Below are 21,926 nucleotides of genomic sequence, written 5' to 3' on the forward strand. Positions count from 1 at the left end.
ACATCCGTGTAAATACAATACAGCCCCTATATGTGGCTTAGAGGATTTGGGGGGCAACAACGAACTACTTTGCACACAATGAATATGGTAACTGTTTAAATAAGATGCTAACTGCGCAAAATATGGTAATGACGGGAGATTTAGAGCTAGCATCAGGTAATAAGGTAGGAACCTTCCAAAGAAACTGCCTAGAGTCAATCATTGATTATATGCTGGTTACTACCCCTATTAGCTCTAGAGCCAGTAGAATGCCAAATCAATTTACAACTTTTAGCGATCATGCTATTTTAGCACTACGGATAAAAGTATCCATAGGGCAGTCTGTACATATTCTAAATGTTGATACCCCAGTAGTGGCAAGGAGGAATGGCATACAATTAAAATGGGCTTGTGTTGACCAGCCGAAACTAACTGCAGAAATTATATCAACTACACTGAGCAAGATAGAAATTTGCCTAGACTCCGAGGCGGAAGCAGGAGAAACTGAAGGCCTTTGGTGATTTCCTAGAGAAAGTAAAAAGGGCTCCTACATGTACAAAAAAAAAAAAAAAACACGAACAAGAGACCTGATAGGGGCTGGTTTGACTCCCCCTGCACAAAAGCAAGGAGAGCCTTGCTGAATGCCCTGAAAAGAAAACCCAGGATCCCGGACGAAATCAGGGAACTGCGAATTACATATAAAAACGTAGTAGAAAGTAAATGAGAGAAAAGGCTATAAAAGAAGAAATGTGGGAGGATCTTACTAAAGCAGCAAAAATGGGTAACAGCCGTGACGTCTGGAGGACTGAAAAAGCACCACATTTTAAAAATCCTGCAGACCCTACACTAGATAACGTAGATGAGGAAGCATAGGTTGCCCATTTTGAGAACATTTTTGCTGTAATTATAGATCCCCAAATACCATCTGTTAACACGGAAATAAGCAATGAAGCTCCCCTCTCATTCTCACTCATGGAAGTAAAAGAAAGCTTAATGTCATGCAGTGCAGGTAAGGCCCCAGGACCAAATGGTGTCCCAATAGATTTTTTTCAAGGAGTACCAGAACTATGGGCACCCCTATTAACTAACGTTATGAATAGTATAGCCAGAGTAGGTCCCCCACAGTCCTGGTCAGTAGGAGTCATTGTCCCAATATATAAACAAGCGTTTGCAATGCAACAGGTCTCGCATTTGCGAGGGTTTAAGCTATAAGCATTGTAAATGGCAATGGGACCCGTGCACGGTTGTGGGTGAAGGGGACCGATGGCTAAAGGTCTACTCCTATGCAGCGCTTGCACGCTGCGTAGGCGAGACCTAAAAAGGAGACAGGGCTGATCCAAAAACTATAGGGCTGATCCAAAAACTATAGGCCAATCTCCCTGCTGGACACGACAGCAACACTTATGGGCCGACTCCTCCTGTCCAAGTTATAGGGCTGGGCCAAGGAAAATAACACCTTAATCCAGGCCCAATACGGATTCCAGCAGGAAAGGAGCACCATAGACCAGTGCTTAAATCTGGCGCTTATAATAGAAAAATATACCAGAATGAGGAAGGGGAAAATATATATTGCTTTCATGGACCCGTCGGCAGCGTTCAACTTGCGTGGTCATTGAAAAGCTATGGGCTATAATGAGGGAAATGGGGGTTGACCCAGCCATATTACATTTTATCAGACAACTGTACTCCAATACGATGGCCTCGTTCCGATATTCTAAAAATGGGGACTGTATACGCTTATTTAGAATTTCTAGAGGAGTAAGGCAGGGATGCGTCCTTGCTCCATTACTCTTCTCCATTCACACAACCGGAGTAGAAAACGCTCTCATCAAGGCTACAAGAGACATTCCCATGTTTAATTCACAACTCCTACCAATATGCAGATGATGCGGTGTTGATCGCCAGGACAGGCTGGGGTCTACAACACCTGATATCTTCATATATATACACTTCATAAATTCAATAGACCTAAGAGTAAACCACACTTAAGTCCTTTGCAGTAATAGTGGGAGCAAGAAAGAGAGATAGAACTCCCTATTTACATGTGGAGAAGGAGAGAATAGAGGTGGTTGACTCCTTCCCCTATTTAGGGGTACTCTTTGATAAGGACTTATCGTGGAAGGAAGAAAGGGGGTAATGGAAAGAAGCCTTTCTGCTGTAAAATCATTTGCCAAAAAACTAGGGCCTAGGCCACTCTTACCGATAAGAAATATCAGGCTAAAGTTAAGGCAGTAGTAACATATGGGGCTGGGGTGTGGGGTATTGTAAACACGAGCGCACTCCAAACTATTGAAAATACGTTTTTTTAAATCTTTAGTGGGCCTCCCTGTGTCCGCTTCCAATTATATTCTACACATAGAATTGGGCCTCCCTCACATTTCAGATACATTATAACTGGTCCCTATTCTTTTGTGGCACTCAATACGGAGGAGGGATACAGTGCCGCTGACACAAACTATAATAAAGAATTGTTTAAACATGGATAAATCTAGGATGTCGAGATGGTTGGGTTATGTGGAAACACTTTTGAACAATATTGGCCTTTCCCAACTGTTTAAGGATCCATCTCCATGCAATAAAGTTTCAAAGCAAAAGATTAAAAGAATGTTCCAGAAAATGGAGCATGAGAGAATGGAGTACTACAACAAGAATCAGGCAGTCATAACCTTTGGTTCAAACCCCCCAGTGCCCGAGAGAGGTTTTTTTTATTTGGCAGACGTCACCAACCCACAACATAGATTTATATTGTTGAGGTTCCGACTGAACATGATTCCGCTCATGTTAGGTTACCCTGATAAAACTTATCACGCAGATTTAATTTTATGCCTGTTGTAGTGATGTCATGGTTACATGCACGAGATGGACGCAGCGCATGGAGCCTTTAACGAGGCTCTTGCGTGTGATCATCTCGTGTCAACATGTTAGTAATTAAAATGTGTTCCACGCTCTGCGCCGTTCACTGCTCAGCAGTTCTTCAAGCAACTGTTAGTTTTGTGCTTGAATCCGTGGCAGCAGGACGTTATGGTTGTGGGTGAACTTTGCACAGGAATAAACCATCTTTATTAACCAGGTGGTTTATTCCTGTGCAAAGTTCACCTAGGCAATAGTCAATCACGAACTTCGAAAATTCCAAATTATAGCGTGCGCATCGCTGGGAGAAACAGATGCGCCATGAACAGAAATAGCAGAGCTTAATGATCAAACGCTCGGCAGGTTGATGCTTGAAATCGATAAATAATTAAATGATCCCCTGCTGTAGCATGCGCGTCGCAGTAAGTAGCACAGGAGCGCTGAGTAACACCATTAACGAAATGTCACCTCAAGCGTGTGCATCGCTGGCAAATAAGCAGGTGCACGGCAATTTGAAAATAAATAAATAAAGCGTGCGCGTCGCTGAATAAAATGACTGGGCTTCAGACGCACTGTGCTTGTTGCTGGTAAACACAATTCTAATGCTCCCAATTCAAGATGGCGTCGTGTGATGACGTCGATCCGCCGAATCAGACACCAGCGCTCAGTACGTAAAGTGAAGTCTAGGAGATGAGCGCGCGCGCGCCGGCTGGGTGCTCCGAGTGCTCCGCACAAATTACTTGACAAAAACCACGTACCTCCTTGTAACCTCACCACACAGGCGGCAGGCCAGCGTATCTTGACATGCAACGCGATTCTGCAGCTCCTGCTCCGAAGACGGTGAAAGGATACAGGTACGGTGGCTTATTCATAAAACTTCGGAAATCCTCCTTTGCGTGGGTATGTGGGTGGAGTCGCTCGTCGCCAAATGTAAAGATGAGAACAGACGCAGTCTCCAGATGCATGAATAAGTCTTTATTCATCTAACTCCACCCAACACACACGGAGCGTCCTCCCAGGCAGGCAATTTAACGGCAACTGTCCTACCGACATCGAATCCCCGCCCGCGGACGCTCCATGCATCCGACTACATTCGAACAAATACAAAATACATCGCGTGCTAACCGCGCGATGCTCCACAAGTCCACCACTACAAAAATATTTGCACGTACCTTGAAGCAATGACATACTCTCTCCAGAAAATAGGTACGCAATAGGAACAAAAATAGTGATCAAGGGCCGTATCCCTTTAAAAAAAAAAAAAATATACAAAAAATGGCAGAAACAAAATTTAAGAAAAGATGGAAAAACAAGACAAAGGAAAAAGAAAATGGGGTTATTGGTGAAATCAGATCCCAAACTCGTTGCCAATATCACGACAGGACCCCCGTTGATAGAAATAAGTATGCTATCAGAAACATACAACGGCCCTTGATGGGTAGCCAGCTGCTCCCTCGGTCAGCTGCTCAGATACAGTTCCAGAACCCCCGTTACCTCACAGGGAGCAAGTTACCAGGGAACAGCCAGCATTCCACAAGGAATGTACAGTATGTAATACAGAAGGATGAGTTCATGATACAGAACTACAATACAATGCATGTTACTAGATACAACAGTGTGCACATGTTATTCTTGATACAATTTCAGACTGTAAGCTAGAAGCCAACTTACGTTGATGCATATTGTGAAAAGTTTATTAAATAAATTAAAAAAAATAAAATTAAATTAAAAAGAGTTCAGAATTGGACACCTGAAGCTTATATCAAACAATTATTAGCACCTCTAAGTGAAGCTGGTGAGCCTATTCTTAGAAAGCAGTACTTAAAAAAAAAAAAAAGTAAATCTGGAATAGAAGATATACTGGGCATCTATTAAATGCCTAATAAAACTGATGTCTTAAAGTTTCACATTTTCTTTGGCCCAAGCCTGGGTTAACAATATGTTATGTCAGAGTCTGAAATATAAATAGTGAATACCCCAACGTCAAGAGACAGAGGCATACTGGCTGCTGCTAATGTTAGGAGGTCTACAAACATAGGTTGTGTTCTGCAGTATTTTAGAGTGTATGCATATAAAGTTTTATTAATAAAGTGCAACAGTTGCTTTTTTAACAAGCATTTTCAACACCAACAGGTCTCGGCTATTTTTGTTGGTGCACTGTAGCATCAACATTGTATATTTTTTGCAAATGCTGCACAGCATTGGCAAAACGAATTTGCTCTGTGCAGATACTATGCAGCATTCACAGAAATAAATAAATTGTGTGCATAAAATGCCCATGCGATAGGACATATTATATATGCATGGGCCAGCGGAATAACGCAGCTATCATTTTGTTTTATTGACTGATCTAATATGGCGTACAACACTTAGGTCGGTAAATAGGTAAAATTGCAAGTGCATGAAAGCACTTTATGTACAGCGGCACACCCACATTAAATGGCAGCTGCCAGGGCAGCCAAAAAACGAAAGTATGAAAAAAAGTGCCCAGGAGGGTTAGGGTATCAACAGAGAAACAGGTGGGGGGGCCAGGGAGGGATAAAATAAAAATTGATCCAGGTGGGGAAGGGAAAAAGCATCACACGTTGGAAAGAGCAACAAAGTAGTGGGAGGAGAGGCGAGTTACCCGACATCCTAGAATATAGGTTTGAGCTAAGTAGTGCTGCACAGATCGCACTATTGCTACCAACTAGATGCACACAAAGTGCATGAAGAGCCACAGTCAACTGAAATTTATGAAAGATCAGGAGCACACCTCCAAGTGAAGTCGATCAGTAAAGTACCGGAATTAGAATTATGTTGACTTCCAAATTTAATATGAACCCAATGTGAAAAGGCACAATGAATTCATAGATACAAGTTGGACGAATGTACACTGAACGGTTTCCTAATTCAACTTAAGTGTAATTCTGGTACTTTACCTGTAAGCTTCACTTGGAGGAGTGCTCCGAATCTTTCCTTAGTTTGGGAGGGGGCAGGGTTGTTTGGCGGAGAGAGAAGCACACAAGAGAGAAATCTAGAAAATACATATACTGAGTATTTTAAGGAATGCTTAACATGAGAAGCACACAAAGAGCTGGAAAACTATTGTGCTCTCTTGGACCACTTAATGAAAAAGAAAAAAATAATTCCCTAAATGTGATCAGTATAAGGATACCAGTTCGCCAACCAAAAAGGATGATAAAAAGGCTATGTTCCAAGGTAGGGACAACTAAAAGAAGAGGAAGGCAAGTCATTGAATAAGCAAGCAAGCAAATGAGTGACAATAGAGCCAACCTTTGGGTAGCAACAGGTTATGTTAAAAAAGGTTATAAAGCGCTCGTACACCACAACGGTTTCATGGCGCTATAGGATAAAGAGCAACAGTGTACTGGACCAGATGTTTATAGGTAGGCCTGAGTGAATAGGAGAGTTTTGAGAAGGGTTCTGAAACGCGGAAAAGAGGTTTCAAGTCTAAGCTCCAGGGGGAGAGAATTCCATAACTGGGGAGCCAGAAGTGAGAAGCTAAGTCCACCGTGTTTTTTCCGCTTGCAAGGAGGAATAACGAGAAGGTTAGAGTGGGATGAGCGAAGAGCGCGGGTAGGGGTGTACCGAAGAACCAAAGAGGAGATAAAAGCCGGACCGAGACCGGCTAAGGCTTTGAAAATAGTACAGCTCAGTTTGAAAATGTAACGCTTGGCCACAGGGAGCCAGTGAAGGTTTTTCAACAGGGGACGCACATGTTGATAACGTGGTTGCTGAGAGATGAGACGAGCAGCTTGATTCTGAACCATTTGGAGGCGGTGACGTTGGTACGCTGGGATACCAACATAAAGTGAATTGGCATAGTCAATACGAGAAATGACTAAAGCCATGAGAACCACAGTGAGCCTCGGTAGTTAGAAATCTCTAAATCTTGCGAATTCTGCGTAGATGGAAAAAGCAGAATGATGTCGCAGCGCTGATTTGAGATTTCATGGACAGATCATTGCCGATTATCACACCGAGGCTTTTCACGGATTCAGTAGGTAGAGGAGGGTTACCTAATATTGGAGGCCAAAAGTTGTTATTCCAAGGATTGGAGATCCCGCTCAAGACCAACTCTGTCTCATCGGGGTTGAGTTTGAGTTGACTGGCGTTCATCCAATCACTAATAAAGCATAAGGTAGCCTGAAATCTTGAAACAGACGTAAGATAGGGAGTCAATTTTGAAAACGAATTGAAGGTCGTCAGCGTAGTTAAAGCAAGCGACCTCAAAATTGCGGATGGAGCGAATCAGAGGGAACATATACAGATTGAATAGGAGAGGGGAGAAAAAGGATCCCTGAGGCACACCACAGGTCATGCTAATCCTCCTGGCAGAGAAAGTGTCCAGGCGAACCGCCTGCGACCGGTTTTCAAGAAAAGAAGAGATCCACTTTCGAGCAGTACCATGGATGCCGGCATCCCTGACACGGTCGATCAGAAGTTTATGATCGAGCGTGTCAAACGCGGCCGAGAGATCCAGAAGGACAAGAGCCTGAGAAAAGTTATCAGCCCCCTTTCTGAGCTCATTCATAACTGAAAGTAAGACCAGCTCGGTGGAATGAGCTGGTCTAAAGCCAGCCTGTTGGGGGTCGAGAAAGGATGAAAGTTCAACAAAGGAGCTGAGGCAATGGGTGACATGGGCTTCAAGGATCTTGCTGAGGTAGGGGAGAAGAGAGATAGGGCGATAGTTAGTAAGGTTAGAGGGGTCAGTGTTGGGTTTTTTTAAGATGGGGATCCCCTCTGCGGCTTTAAAGGAGTCCGGAACTAAGCCTAATTTTAAAGAGTTATTAAGAAGTGCAAGAGGGGGATCGGGGCAGGAAGAGAATGCTTCTTGGAGAAAGGGGGCGGGACATGGATCCATAGGGGAACCAGAACCGACCTTTTTTATAATCATCAGGAAGTCCGCTTTTGAAATCAGAGGTATCTGAACCAACACTTGCGAGTTTTTAGGCAGGATCCCGGACACGGTGGGAGTAGTTGGCAGAGGGATACTGCATTTGATGGTAATTATTTTCTGCACAAAGTAATCATTGAGAGCGTCACATAACTGTTGAGTTGGGAGGGGTTTGACTATTACTCTATCAGGCAGAGATAATTCATTCACTATAGCAAAAATGTCTTTAGTTTTAGTTGCGGAATTCGTGATTTTTGAAGAAAAGTCTGTGGATTTGGCCAAGATTATAGATTTTTTGTAATCATTTAGGAGCTCAATAAATATGGTTTTCTTTTCAGGAGAGTAGTTACGTCTCCAACCTCGTTCCGCTTGTCTAAGGGAGAGTTTCTTTAGTTTTAAATCATTGGAGAACCAGCGCTGGGCGTCATGAGGTCGTCTAAGGGTGGAAAGATTGTAGGGATCAACAATATTACTGGCAGAGAGGAGCCAATGTTTAATAGCAGCTGCCTGGTTGTTAAGGCAGTCAGCTTCTGCAGGGAAGGAGGTAGAAAGTAGGGAACGAACCTCATCTTTGTTGGCCCGGTTCCAGTTTCTGGCCTGGAGCCTGCATAGTGTCAAGGGTTTAGCAGAGAGAGGCAGATCCAAAGAAAATTGAATATTATGGTGGTCGGACCAGGGACAAGGAGGAATGAAAAGGGAAGAAATGGACAAATTGGCCGTCCAAACCTGGTCCAGAATATGGCCCTTCACATGGGTAGCGGTGTGAACATGCTGGGTGCAATTAAGACCAGCGAGAAGATCTGTAAATTCCCGGGACTTAGGGCATTCTTTGGGATCAGAGGGCCAAAAATTAAAGTCACCTATTATAATTAGTTTTGCATTGTTAGTAACTAGTTGGGAAATCAAATCCCCGACCAGCTGGGGGAAGGAAGGCATAGATTGGGGAGGCCGATAAAATAGGGCACAGATAAGGGAGGAGAAAGGGGACTCAAGTTTTAGAATGAGACTCTCAGCAGAGGGGATATTGGTAACCGTTAGTGCGGTGAATCTTAAATTATGATGAATGATGGCAGCCACACCACCGCCAGGTTTCCCAGAGAGTCTGTTGGCCAGAAGTATATAGTACCCCGTAGGGATTGCGGCCAGGATGTCTGGTAGGGAGTCAACAGTAAGCCAAGTTTCGGAGAGGAGGAGTATATCAGGTTGTTCAGAGTCAAGAAGATGGAAGATTTCTAGTTGATGTTTGGGTAATGAACGTGTGTTAAGGTAATGAAACTTCAAGCCAGATTTAATGGAATGAGAAGAAGGGTTAGGAGGTACTGCAGAGGAAACAGAAGGACGCTCTCTGGGCAATGGACGAGGGAGATCGGGGAGGACATGCCAGGAAAGATGAATAACACAGGAACAAAGCTTTAAGCGGGGAGTGATAGGCCAGACGGGCACAGACTGGCTTGCCTTTACCGAGCCTTCGGCGCGCTTCCGGCGCGCCCGCTGCGCGCTGGCATCCGGTTTTTAAGGTCTCCGGCCGAGCGGCGCCTAGAGCGCTGACCACAGCCCCACCCAAGTTGTCTGCCTGCTACCAACAACCAAGTCCTCCACACGCAAGCGATATGGATCCGGACAAGGCAGGGCAGCAGAGCGCTGGTAGTGTGAGTGAAAACTGGGAGCGAAAGTGAGTAAAAACACAATATTAAAAGATAAGTAGGCAAGTCAAAATGCAAAGAATAAGTTAAAACTACCTCCCAGCTTCCGCCTCAGGAGTACAGCATGGGCTCTAAGCCACTGAACGTTTTTGATAGGCCCACAAAAGGTCTTCTGCAATCAGACAGATTGTGCTGTCTGGTAGTCAAGACCTAAAATGCAACTGTGGACTGCCTTCTTTATAAAAACAGTTTATGAAGTCCTTGTTATACTGTGTGCCATTTTCATATTGCTATTATGTTTAGTGAAGTAGGCCCAGCCCAGACTCCCAGACCAACTGACACCCAATCTGCCATTCCCCAAGGGGGTGGGAGGGTATTCAATGCTGCTTTTGATTGTCACACTCACTCGTATCAATGGGGTCTCCATTATTGCTCCCTAAAGTAAGTGGATTAGAATTTGCTGATTCAAGGTAGTACTTTAAGGATTTTTTATATTACAGCAAACATATGTACATATTTCCACTTAACAGGTCTTCTACCGCCTATAGTTGGATCGGTTTCAAAAATTACTTTTAAATGGGATATGCACACACAAAACAAGGCTAGGGTGATTTTGATCAATAATTCTGTAATATTTTCAAGGCCCAGACTAGCCACTGTTTCGCTACAGACCAGGCATAGTAATCAAAGGCCAACAACTTTGCAAGTTAAAGAGTTAGAATGCCTGTCTATACAAAGAAAAATGCCTCACTAGATAACAAAAAGCTAAGAGCTGGCATAAGTGCTGCTATAATGTCCGTTTCATTTCTCTCATTATTGGAAAGATCAGCCATTGGACACCAAACGTTTGGTTGATGCGTATAAATAAATGTTTAGAATCAAAGCTGCACCTTCAACTCCCACCTTCGCCTTTTAGATTGGATAGGAACGATGCGCAGAATAATCTGGAGGTATTGACTAGAGGGCTCCGATAATGACCAAGTCTATTTTCTGAGGAAATCCAGCAAGAGCTTACAATATTCTGACAACTTATTCAACCAAAATAGCTGCATGGATGGATTAAACTTTTTAAAGCTAAATTCAGACAAGACTCAGCTGGTGAGGACAGGTTATGAGCTGCTTCAAATTTGGCAAAACTGTCACTAATTATTGCTGTGCTTCTATACCGCAGATACTTGGCTTTTGTGTCCTGTACACACTTATTTAAAAAAATATAGATGGCGCACTCCTTAATTTGATGAAGTTTAGCTGAAATGAACTCAATATTCAGTTTAGCCTGCTACCCTCCACCAATGCCTGCCATGCATATGTCAAGACAATGTACAAGCGGGGTCAACTTATGGCGGTGACTTGAACTGGAGAGTGCACTGCTATCTGAGACTAAATGTCTCTGCTATCAATCACAATTCTTGACTGCAGTTAATCAGATTCTTACATGAGTAAGTTTATTCCTCATAAGTTCATTTTACTCTTTTCAACTGTGTATAAAATGTATCAATTTTACATCATTGATCTGATTATCAACATGAAGAAAAAAATGTTTTCAAAGCATAACAATATTACAACATCACAGTTACATTGTAATAAAAAAAAAACCATCATAACGTTTCTTTGAGCCCAATGCATTTCGGGATGGTGATCCCTTCGTCAGGGGTAAAACCTGTGAAGAAACAAATTGAAGACGAAGAGTGAATATGCGCAAAGGGGTTACAACACAGCAGACAATTGGTGTGTTTATAGTGAATATTTGTAATTGTAACAAAGCACAAAGAATTGAAATTATGCACTTTTTAGCGTCCTGTACATGATAAATACTCAAGTGTCACTGATTATGTGGTATCGTGTCCAAAGAATATGTAAAAGCTGGCGGAAGGTGACTACAGTCCATGCTTCTTGTAAACCATAAAATGTTCATGAATTTCTGAGGTGCAAACTAAAGAAAGAAATGAAACCAGTCACCACAAGCGTAAAATCCTGAATATATTTGAATACCGTAGCCGCGCCAAATCAAACCGAGAAAATGCTGAAACGCTGACCATGTGTCTCCAGGGATGTGGAATTCCTATAGCCCGACGCCCAGGACATATTGTTTGGGGTCAAGGACAACACGTTTTCATGTGTATTTTGTCTTTGCGACAAGTAGGCCAACCCCCTGCAGCACAAACCCGTTGGCTGCCTGTTTGTAGTACATTATGGATCAGGGAAGGGCACTGTCTGCAGGTGAGGTAATATTTTTGTCCATATGTTAATGCTATTCAAACTTGTATTCATGGTTCATTAGTCGAAAGCCTTAATTATTAGGGTGAGCACTCCAAGTAAATGTTGTAAGCACTGAGTGCACTATTGACAGTGGTTCCAGTACAAAATTTGTATACACATTTTCAAAGATTAGCAATATGAGGCCATGTATAATGCTCCCAGAATGTTCTTTGATTTAATGCAAATATTTGCAGAAGTTTGAAAGCAAAATTGATGATTATCTGCTTTCAAAATAGAAAGTTCATTAAAAACAAAATGAAAGTTTCAGGTACCATTTCTTTGCAGCATCATTTAGTAACTTGTGTTGATACATGCTAGTATTTCCCAAAAATATTCATAATGGAAAAATCAGGGTATCCAGTTTCAATACGATTATGGTAAACAAAAATAAACCTGCATTGGCAAAGCCAGGTGGTCTGAATTTTGTGGTCAGATTTTTAGTTTTGTCAAGGCGTGAATTGTTTTGGCATGGTTTTTGTAAAACATTGTGTGGGAGCTGCTGGGCCCTCACCATTTTAACAAACATTAGCAAAAGCAAAAATTGTTTTTGGTCTCAAAAAACACACACTGCCACAGTAGTTACTGGCAGTGAACACAACTTCTTTGTGTGCTGATATGCTCCTTGTGAAAGAGCAGAATGCTGTCACTTACAGTGAAGCCAGCCGGAGAGAGAGACAGAATTTTAATAAACGCAAAAGGCCATGGTCAACGCCAGACCAAATTAAGGGCCCACTTATTAAAGCAAGTCTCAAAAGTATACCCATGGTGTATGTCCTAGCATTAAGTGCAGCTATACAGCTTTTGTGAATTCCTATGAATTTACAGAAGTAGGACCAGAAATAGTCCTCCTAGAAAATATTTGTGAACTGCATTTTAGAATAAGAAAATCTGCATGTGTAGTGAGTGTTTACAAGTTCACTTTCCCTCCAACCACTTTTTTCCCCAAGTGAAAGAAGGTTTACGTCTGCCATTGTCAGAAGTAAATTTCCAACATTTCTCAGTATGGGAAAAGATTAGAGAAGAGTTGTTGAAAGTGCTTTAAATATGTAATTTAGTAGGTTTACACAGACTCAAAAGGGCATTCTAAACCTGAAACTTTTGCTTACCGCTACCTTCAACCCCAGTATGTAGTTCTGCGGAAATGTGACAACATAAGGGGATTGCAAGTATTCAAACACTACTTTGGTATGAGCCCTGGCATAATTAGAGAGGCTATATTAGAGCTCTTATATAATGAAATTGCTGCCATAATTTGTTGCCACAATACATGGCCTCAAAGGGACAAGTGGAATTTGTAACAGGACAAGTAGATTTATGAAGCAATGTGCCCCATGGACAAGTAGATATTTTATTAAATTCCACACCTCTGTGTCTCACTGAACGTTACGTCTGTGGAAGATAACAAGGACCTGTATTGAGTTTTGAAGAACCAAACACCTTAAAATACAGCATTGACAAGTTCAAATACCTGAACAATGTAGCAATGCAGCATACCCTGCTCGTTGGATCTTGGATTATGACACCCTTTGTTTGTCCCGACTGAAGAAAAAAAGTCATTACACACGTTAACCACTCCTCAAAGCAGACTAACAAGTTATAATTCCACTGCCACGCGTTCAGTAGTCTGACCAGAAGCTTACCAGGAATGGAAGAAACACCAATGTAGACTCAATCATCCGTATAAACGCCAAGGTGGACACGAGCCTACCCTGGCTGCGTCCTCCCTGCTGTTACGTGACGTACGGTGAGCAACTTTCTTATGTACACATTCTCACGAGAACGTGCATCAGACAAATTTCACAGATGAACTATGGGCTCTCTCTTCGAGTAGGTCGACTTCTACTCTGTGCTTGAAGACGCACGGTTTTAATAAGTGTATCTAAATATACAATATTCGAGAAGACGTTCTCACGTAATATAGTATTATGTGTACACAGTGTCTAAAACGACCCTACACTCTGTTCGATGTGAAAGTCAAAATGAAGCCTGAAATACTAACGCTGAAACGTTACGTGTCACCTCCATGTACAAAGGTATCCATACTCTGACGTAGTTTCAATGAATAAATACTCCATATTCTAAAATGACGAAACTTACGTCAATATCAATTTCTTAGTGTAGATTTGGGATCATGACTAGAATAGAGGTATATCACCATAGCAGAGTAGGCTAGAGATGCAGAAGGTGTTGGTTGCAAACATATCTGCAATGTACAAGAGCTCAACGTTTCAAGTGTCACTGCGGTTCATTTACATTAGTTCTTATTACACGAGCAGCCGCAATTTTGGGTACTGCTTTGCAGTTGGCCACAAATACCGGGGCACAGGTTGGATACGGATGTTTTGAGACGTTTTGTAGTTCTATACTTGCCATCACTCTGAATTTCAGTCTTAATACAGGATCGTTTAGAGTGTATATTAGACCATCATTCGTACTGATCATCCGTTGCGCCTCGGACCTTTTGCATACAACATTGTCATTGTGCCTTAAGAAAGTCTGAATACAGATGTGTACAGACGAAAAACGTGTTGGCTTCTGTATTTGCTGGGAATTTCTCTAACAATAAAAATACTTTAACGGGTGGTGTTTAAGGATTATCTCTGAAGCCCTGTACAGGATTGGAATACATTACACTCGCTTTATGACTATAGGGATTGTACATTTTATGTTATGATGTACAAATATCCAATACGCTCACTTTGGATCCATTACATTCAATAAGGGTGTGCTGTAACAGTTTTTTTTTCAAATGTTCATGTGCATGTTACTTGTAATGTACTGATAGCACCGTTTGGTAGTGTAGTACCCTTAGCTACTCTAGCACCCCGATATACTTACATCTTATTACTATCCACGCTTGTACTTGTCATTTGTCACACTGTTTTTTTGAAGTGCAGTTCTTTCCCTTTAGGGAACGCTGCTACCAACTGCTTGATTGTCAATACACGCAATACTATACATTTCTTCATGGGCATGAGCACGTCTACTCGAATATTGTATAATTAGATATACTTTTTAAAAACAGCACGTCTTCAAGCACAGAGTAGAAGGCGACATACTTTAAGATGCCGCCCATAGTTTATCTGTGAATTTTGTCTGACGCGCGTTCTTGTGAGAATGTGTTCATAAGAAAGATGCTCACCGTACGTCACGCAACAGCAGGGAGGACGCAGCCAGGGTAGGCTCATGTCCACTTTAGCGTTTATACGGATGGTTGATTCTACATTGGCGTTTTTTCCATTCCCGGTAAGCTTCTGGTCAGAATACTGAATGCGTTGCAGTAGAATTATAACGTGTTATTCTGCTTTGAGCAGTGGTTAATGTGTGTAATGACGTCTTTTCTGTAGTCGAGACGAACGAAGGGTGTCATAATCCAAGATCCACGAGCAGGGTATGCTGCACTGCTATCTTGTTTAGGTATCTGAACTTGTTGTCTCCGCTGCTTTTTAAGGTGTGTTGGTTCTTCAACCTCAATACAGGTCCTGGTTATCTTCCACAGACTTCTGTTCAGTGAGACATATGGTCAGCGTTCCAGCATTTACTCAGTTTGATTTGGCGCAGCTAAGGCATTCAAATGTATTCAGGATTTTACGCTTGTGGTGACGGGTTTCTTTTCCAGCTTTAGTTTGCACCTCAGAAATGCATGAACACTTTATGGTTTGCAAGAAGCATGGACTATAGTCACCTTCCACCAGCTTTTACATATTCTTTGGACACGATACCACATAGTCTGTGACACTTGAGTATGTATCATGTACAAGACGCTAAGAAGTGCACGATTTCAATTCTTTGTGCTTTGTTACAATTACATATAGTCACTATAAACATACCAATTGTCCGCTTCGTTGTAACCCCTTTGTGCATATTTGCTCTCCATCTTCAATTATTTGTTTCCTCCCAGGTTTTGCCCCTGACAAAGAGATCCCCATCTCGAAATGCATTGGGCTCAAAGAAACTTCATGTTGATTTTTTTTTATTACAATGTAACTGATGTTATAATATTGTTATGCTTTGCAAACATTTTTCTTCATGTTGATGTTCAAATCAACAATGTAAAATTGATACATTTATACACAGTTGAAAAGAGTAAAATGAACAATAAACTTACTCACGTAAGAATCTGATGAACTGCCGTCAAAAATTGTGATTGATAGATACATTTAGTCTCAGATTGTAGTGTACGCTCCAGTCCAAGTTACCGCCATAACTTGGCCCCCCTTGTACACTGTACACACTTATGCCACAGCCGGGTACTTAAGGATACTTAAATATACAATTGTTAGGTCAACATTGCTGTCAGCATGCTTAGACCATTGTAATGCAGTATATGCAAAATTCCTAGATCTTAGCTATTTGCCTATATATTTTAGAAAGGACTCAAGACATTTGATAGTATCCTTACACTTAATATCTTGGCTCAAAAAACCCAATGAAACAAGGGGAAGCCCTCTATGCATATTAGTTGGACTATAGCATGATTTTGAACAGAGGTCTTCTGTGGCATAAACTGAATGCCAGGGGAAACACCCAACCAACAACCATCCAAATGTTACACTTGAAAATGTGGGTCCAGATTAAAATTGGCGATGGATCAAAGACAAATACAAATTCTCAACCAGCAATGGATTGAAGCAAAGGCGAGTTTTAGCCCCTCTTCTGTTCAATTTATTTACTGCTGAGGTAGTGGATTTGTTACAAACCCAAAAGGATATTTCCACCAATGTTGCATTCGCTACTTCTTTGAAGAATACAAGATATGATAGATTTATTCAATAGCAAATGTGTAAAACTAAAATCATTCTGCAACAAGCATTTACAATGCAATGGTCTCGCCTTTTGCATAAGTTGGAGCTATTGGTATTGTAAATGACAAACTTTTTTATTTATGGGTTGGTTTTGAAAACAGATAAATAAATGGCATAGTCATTGACAATGCCAATAGCTTTAGCTCTCGCAAAGGCGAGACCTATTGCATTTATACACACACACACACACACACACACACCCCGAGCCCCACACACACAATCCTTTGGTGAATATGTAGTGTTGGAAGGGGTCCACAGGGGGCACAGCGGTGGGGAAACGAGTGGGACAGAGGGCAAAAGGGGCACAAAAGGGAAAAAAACGAGTGGCGCAGAAGGGCACAGAAAAAAGAGGCACAGAGGGCAGAAAGGCACAAAAAACGAGGAAAACGAGTGGCACAGAGGGCAGAAGGGCACAAAAAAACGAGTGGAACAGAGGGCACAAACAACGAGAGGAGCAGAGGGCAAAAAGGCACAAAAAAACGAGTGGAACAGAGGGCAGAAGGGCACAAAAACGAGAAGGGCAGAAAGGAACAAAAAAAAACAACAAAAAAAAAGAGGGAAAACGAGTGGAACAGGGGACAGGAAGGCACAAAAAAAGAGGGAAAACGAGTGGCACAGAAGGCAGAAAGGCACAAAAACGAGTGGCACAGAGGGCAGAAGGGCACAACAACGAGAGGAGCAGAGGGCAGAAAGGCACAAAACAAGAGGGAAACGAGTGGAACAGAGGACAGAAAGGCACACAAAAAGAGGGGAAAACGAGTGGAACAGAGGGCAGAAAGACACAAATAACCTGCCTCGGTGAGGAATCTAGCTGGGCGTGCGGGGGATGGTCCTCTCGTTCTCCGGATAAAGCTGAAGCGCCAGTTACAGGACATGCAGCCGGACCCCTACTCCGCGGCCCTGTAGAAAAGCGCGTGCAAGAGATGCCATGAGCGAAAGACTCGCCACGGCGTGCGCGCAACACTCACCCAGTCTGTCTGTGATTGGCTGCCCATGTAGCAGGCGGCTAGTGATTGGCCCACGCCTGCTGCCGGGTTCTTGCAATTGGACTGTAAAGTCACACGTGACCAGGGGGGAGTCACACGCTTTCCGGGAAACCGCCAGGTAGGACATAAACAAACCCAAGGAAAGAAGCATGGAGTGCCGGTGGAAAGTTGTGGGGAGCTGTTTTTGCGTCTCTTGAGGGATTGCTCCGCTTTGGGATGTCGGTGAGGGTATGAAATCTTCAGGATGGGAGCGAACAATGGCAAGCAGTACGGGAGTGAGGGTAAGTGAGGGTGCCGCTGACTGCTTGAGGGGGCCGACAGAAGTGGGCTGCGTTAGTTACTCCGTCCTTTGCGAGTATGTAGCCAGCCGTATTATGAGGGTGTCAGAGTGCTACATAGTGTGTACATTAAAGAAGAGCTGAATTGATTGAGCACGTTAACATCACAGCTGTTTTTATGACGAGAATATCTTAATTATTATTCTGTAGTTCGGCATGGCATCTGTCTGTGTGCTACCATCGCTGCTGTTAAAACGAGACCTATTGGCTTTGCCAATGCTGCTTGTACAGGGGGGGCGGCGGCGGCGAGGTGTGTGTGAGCGCGTTAGGCAGCCGTGGATGCAGTGGGGGGGGGGGGGTCAGCAGCGGCAGGGTGTGTGCGCGTGTGTGTCTGTGTGTGCGTGTGCGTCTGCGCAAGCGCGTCCACAGACCCCGACCCCAATCCCTGCACGTGCCCCGGTCTGTCTCCCTTGAGAGGCATCTCGGCGACAATAGGTCTCGAGAGCGAGACCTAAAAATGAAATTTTTATATGGAAAAGGGAATCACAAACTATAAGCCGGGCAGATTCTTATCAGTACTTAAGAGTCTGTCAAGCCAGTAGGGTAGGGTCTAAAACACACCTTAATTCACTCAAACTAAAAACGGTCTGTTAAGAAGATGGATTAAGAAGGGTGTGGTACAAATTGCAGTGTCTCTGTTGTATCATTCCTCGTGTTTTCAGCCAAATTAATTCCAGCAGTAATTTGTGAAGTTTTAGCCACTGGAAATGTTTTTCTTTGGAGAACAAAAGTGTACTTTAATTAATAGAGATAAAGTGCCCGTTGTACATCTCCGTCCCTAGATGGATGGTTGCCGTCTAGTCGGTAAACCCGAAGATGAGTAAAACCTCATGTCCACCAACCTCCGTAAAAAAGCTCATAAAAGACCGGTCAAGGCAAAATGTATCAATTGAATTCATCATTTACCACATATACAATTTCCAGAGAATTGCCCCAGTCCAAAAGGGGTGCCCAGATCTGTTTACCCTTAGCTTTCCTACCTTTACACGCACACAGTGTGTTTTCAATATTGAACATGGCCATCAAACGCCCTAGCCATTGATGATATGTGGGGATCCAACCACGCCGAAACAATACAAATGCGAGCCACAGCAACAAAACACAAAATACTGGCCTGATCTAGACACACTTTCATATTCTCAATGAATTTAGAGGTTTCGCACCAGAGTAGAACTAAGGGTGTGTATGTACTGAACATGTGAACCAAATCTGCTTCATTACTTTGGCATCGGATGCAACGAATACCTACAGAGCCTCCCCAGATCACTTATAGCCTTCGTGATAACCGAAGCAAGGTTAGACTTCACTTTGAGTTTCCTGATGAACAGGTCAATATATATGAGCAAATAATGGGGGGGGGGGGGCCCGGAGGGGGTTGGGAAGAGGAACAACCCCCGCCTAGTGCCACTCTCTATGGATTAGAACCAACTGTCCCCCCATCATCTGCAGTTTGGCTATGGGTTTGAAATATACAGTCAGAACAGCCCTAGTGTACCTAGTGCCGATTTCAAACCAGCCCATCACCCTCCACAAGTACTCCTAGGAAACCCTGTTGAATGCTTTCTCAGTATCCAACAGGGATAACGCCATAGGCTCTCTTGAAACAGCAGTTGCATCAAAAACCGCTATCTCCCAGCGGATATAATCCGAGGTGCCCCTCACAGAAATAAAACCATGTTGCTTGGTAGAAACCATCCTACTGATAATCTGGCTTAAGTGTGCGGCCAAGATTTTTTAGTATAATTTAGTGACGCTATTTATTAGAGTTAATAATCAATAAGAGCTCATGTGCCATTTTTACAAGGAAAACCACAATATTAGCAAAAGACCATGAGTTGTGGGATCCTGCCAGCCCCAATGGCGTTACCAGACAGAAGATCATTAAGCGACGCCTGGATTTCATCCATGGTAATAAGTGCACCCAGAGTATCCCAATGTAGGCTGATTTAATCGGCAGGTACAGAATCCAGAAGATAGCTTGCATCAATAAAGAAAATCCCAAAGTACACAAGGACAGCTCAGGGTCGGCTAGTACTTTCTCCTGATGCACAGCCCTGTTTCTTAATCAAAAGAAAATCGATGGGGGAGGAGCCAAGATGGCGACCGGGATGGCAGCGTAGGCTCCCGGCTCCGTGAACCTCCGCACCCCGCACAGATATCCTGCACGAGATCCTTAGCCTGCGCTATCTACCCGCGTTGGTGAACGCGAGCGGCAACCGGCCGTGTGACCCCGAAGTTTCTGGAAGCGGTACCGCCGGAGAAATGTCCGTCTGAAGTTTGCGGCCTGTGGAGCCCCGGAGCCGGGACCTCGAGTGAACGCCGTGGCCGGGCGGTAGTGCAACAACAACGGCCTTTGGTGACTGGGTGGGGTCGGACTGCCGGAGTGGTGCGAATGTCGGACTGCGCTTTGCCGTGGTCGCTCCTACCACAAAGCGTAACTGAACGAGTGCGTGCCCGAGGTGGCGACTCCAAGACTCTCCGGTGATTGCTTCAGCCTTCGCCGGTGAGCTGCCCGGACGCCGCCCGTACCCGATTCTTGCGGGCTGCTCCCGGATTTTCGCGGGCGCTGGTCCGTGATGGGGACGACTGTGGCCCGTGACCACACACCGGACACATTGTTTGCCTGCCCTCGGAACCCAGTTACCAGTGCCTTGGAACCCGAGGCGCTTGTGTCTGAGCCCCGGTCCCTATCTGGGATGGACCTACCCAGCGGCCATTTTGGTATGCCAGAGTCCACCATCCTGTACACCGGGTTGCAGCAGGATTGGGAGGGTGCGACTCTGAGGAGCGTAGCGGAGCGAGCGCCGGGAGCTGTACTGGGGTACGGTGACCTTCTCGAGGCTCTCGGTGCCCTTCACTCCACCCTGAATCACGGAGCCTGGGTGTTGGGGAGCAAGCTCGATGGAGTGACATCAGCGTCGGAACAGTTGCCGCCTGCCTATCCCCAGGTGCACTGGGACTTCTCACGCCGCGCATGGGGGGACAGTGTCGTGGCCGCCCCTGTGAATAGTGCACGCCTGGACTCTCCGGACAGTAAATTAAAGTGCGATCAGCTGGCTGTGGATTTGGTCTGTTCCGGAGGTTTCGGACCTGAGTGGGGGGTGGTGGCCTTGTCCCGTGCGCGGTCTCCGACGACCCAGGCAACGTCCAAGCAACGGTCGCCCGCCCTGGCTGATTCCGCCTTCCTGGGCCTGGTGTGCAGTGTAAATCCTGGCTCGGCATCGGGAAAGACGATCCTCCCTAGAGCTGACTGTGTCGATCTTCAGAGCCCTCTACCCTACCTCTGTGTGTCGCTTCCTGAGTTTTATTGGACACTTCTCTTCCTGGTAACATTGGACATGGCACTGGGACGAGGGGTATGCATGGGTGGGTTTGCAAAGAGTGGCCAAGGATGATGCTGACCCTTCCGAGGTGGTCACCTACTAGGCGGGCGGGCTCGGGAGTTGTGTGCTCTCACGGCATAACTGTTAGTGCACCAAGTGCGTAATGCTCCTTACTCCTCTTTGACAGGGTAGATCTTGTGTTCGTTATTGTATGCTTTATGGGTAACCGTGTGGTGCGGGAGGGAGAAGCCGGGGGCATGTTTTGCAGGCCCTCCTCCAGTTTATTAATACTCTCTCTACCCCCCCCGTCTGGTGGGGGCTCCTTTCCTACTTCTTTTCTCTGTTTCTTCTATATTTCGGGTCTGGTACCGGGGCGACAGGCACACTGCTGGGGGGAGGGGCCGTACTCATCTGCAGAGGTGCAGGGTGGGGGGTTGGGGGGGGGGGGGGGGATCCTTTAGTCTCTCACCTCCTTTTTCTATGGCCTCCTTTTCTTCTCTTATTCTTCTTTGTCTTTTTCTGGGATCAGCATGGTAGTACTCCTTTGTTGTTAATCACTGCTGTTTCCGGAGTGCCATAATTTCCGTGGAGTTTCCTGGGTCTTGGGGCAGGGGGTTGCAGGCGCAAATGGCCGTGTCATTCCTCCATATCCTGAACTTCCTGTTTCAGCGCCATTTTTTAGATAGACTGCTGTGTATTGTTTACGTTCATCGTTCTGCCTGCCATTTTTCGCTGCTGGGAAACTGTTTGGCACCTGATCCTTCCATCCTTTTCTATTATAAAATGTAAACCTTTATTATCCTGGTCTCCTACTTGGGCTGTTCAGAGACTGAGATTATGCTA

At 44.3% G+C, this 21,926-nt stretch overlaps 1 protein-coding gene and 1 long non-coding RNA gene across 5 annotated transcripts in view; one reads left to right on the plus strand and one right to left on the minus strand.

The window, feature by feature from the left end:
- Positions 1–21,926, minus strand: part of GTF2H1 (general transcription factor IIH subunit 1) — a 412,621-nt gene that overhangs the window by 382,321 nt on the left and 8,374 nt on the right. For 2 of the 4 annotated variants that reach the window (XM_085648055.1, XM_085648056.1), the window contains exon 1: positions 17,231–17,417. The exons of the other annotated variants lie outside the window; for them this stretch is intronic. In XM_085648055.1, the coding sequence (XP_085504181.1) occupies positions 17,231–17,311 (81 nt within the window). In that variant the 5' untranslated portion in view covers positions 17,312–17,417. Of the gene's footprint in view, positions 1–17,230; positions 17,418–21,926 lie in introns of those variants that run through there. 4 annotated transcript variants of the gene reach the window in all.
- Positions 17,539–21,926, plus strand: part of LOC146857517 (uncharacterized) — a 318,469-nt gene continuing 314,081 nt past the window's right edge. Inside the window, exon 1 of the long non-coding RNA XR_014979915.1 lies at positions 17,539–17,703. This is a non-coding gene — a long non-coding RNA (uncharacterized LOC146857517). The remainder of the gene's footprint in view (positions 17,704–21,926) is intronic.

The sequence above is a fragment of the Triturus cristatus genome, chromosome 3_2 (genome assembly GCF_964204655.1).
Source record: "Triturus cristatus chromosome 3_2, aTriCri1.1, whole genome shotgun sequence".
NCBI lineage: Eukaryota > Metazoa > Chordata > Amphibia > Caudata > Salamandridae > Triturus > Triturus cristatus.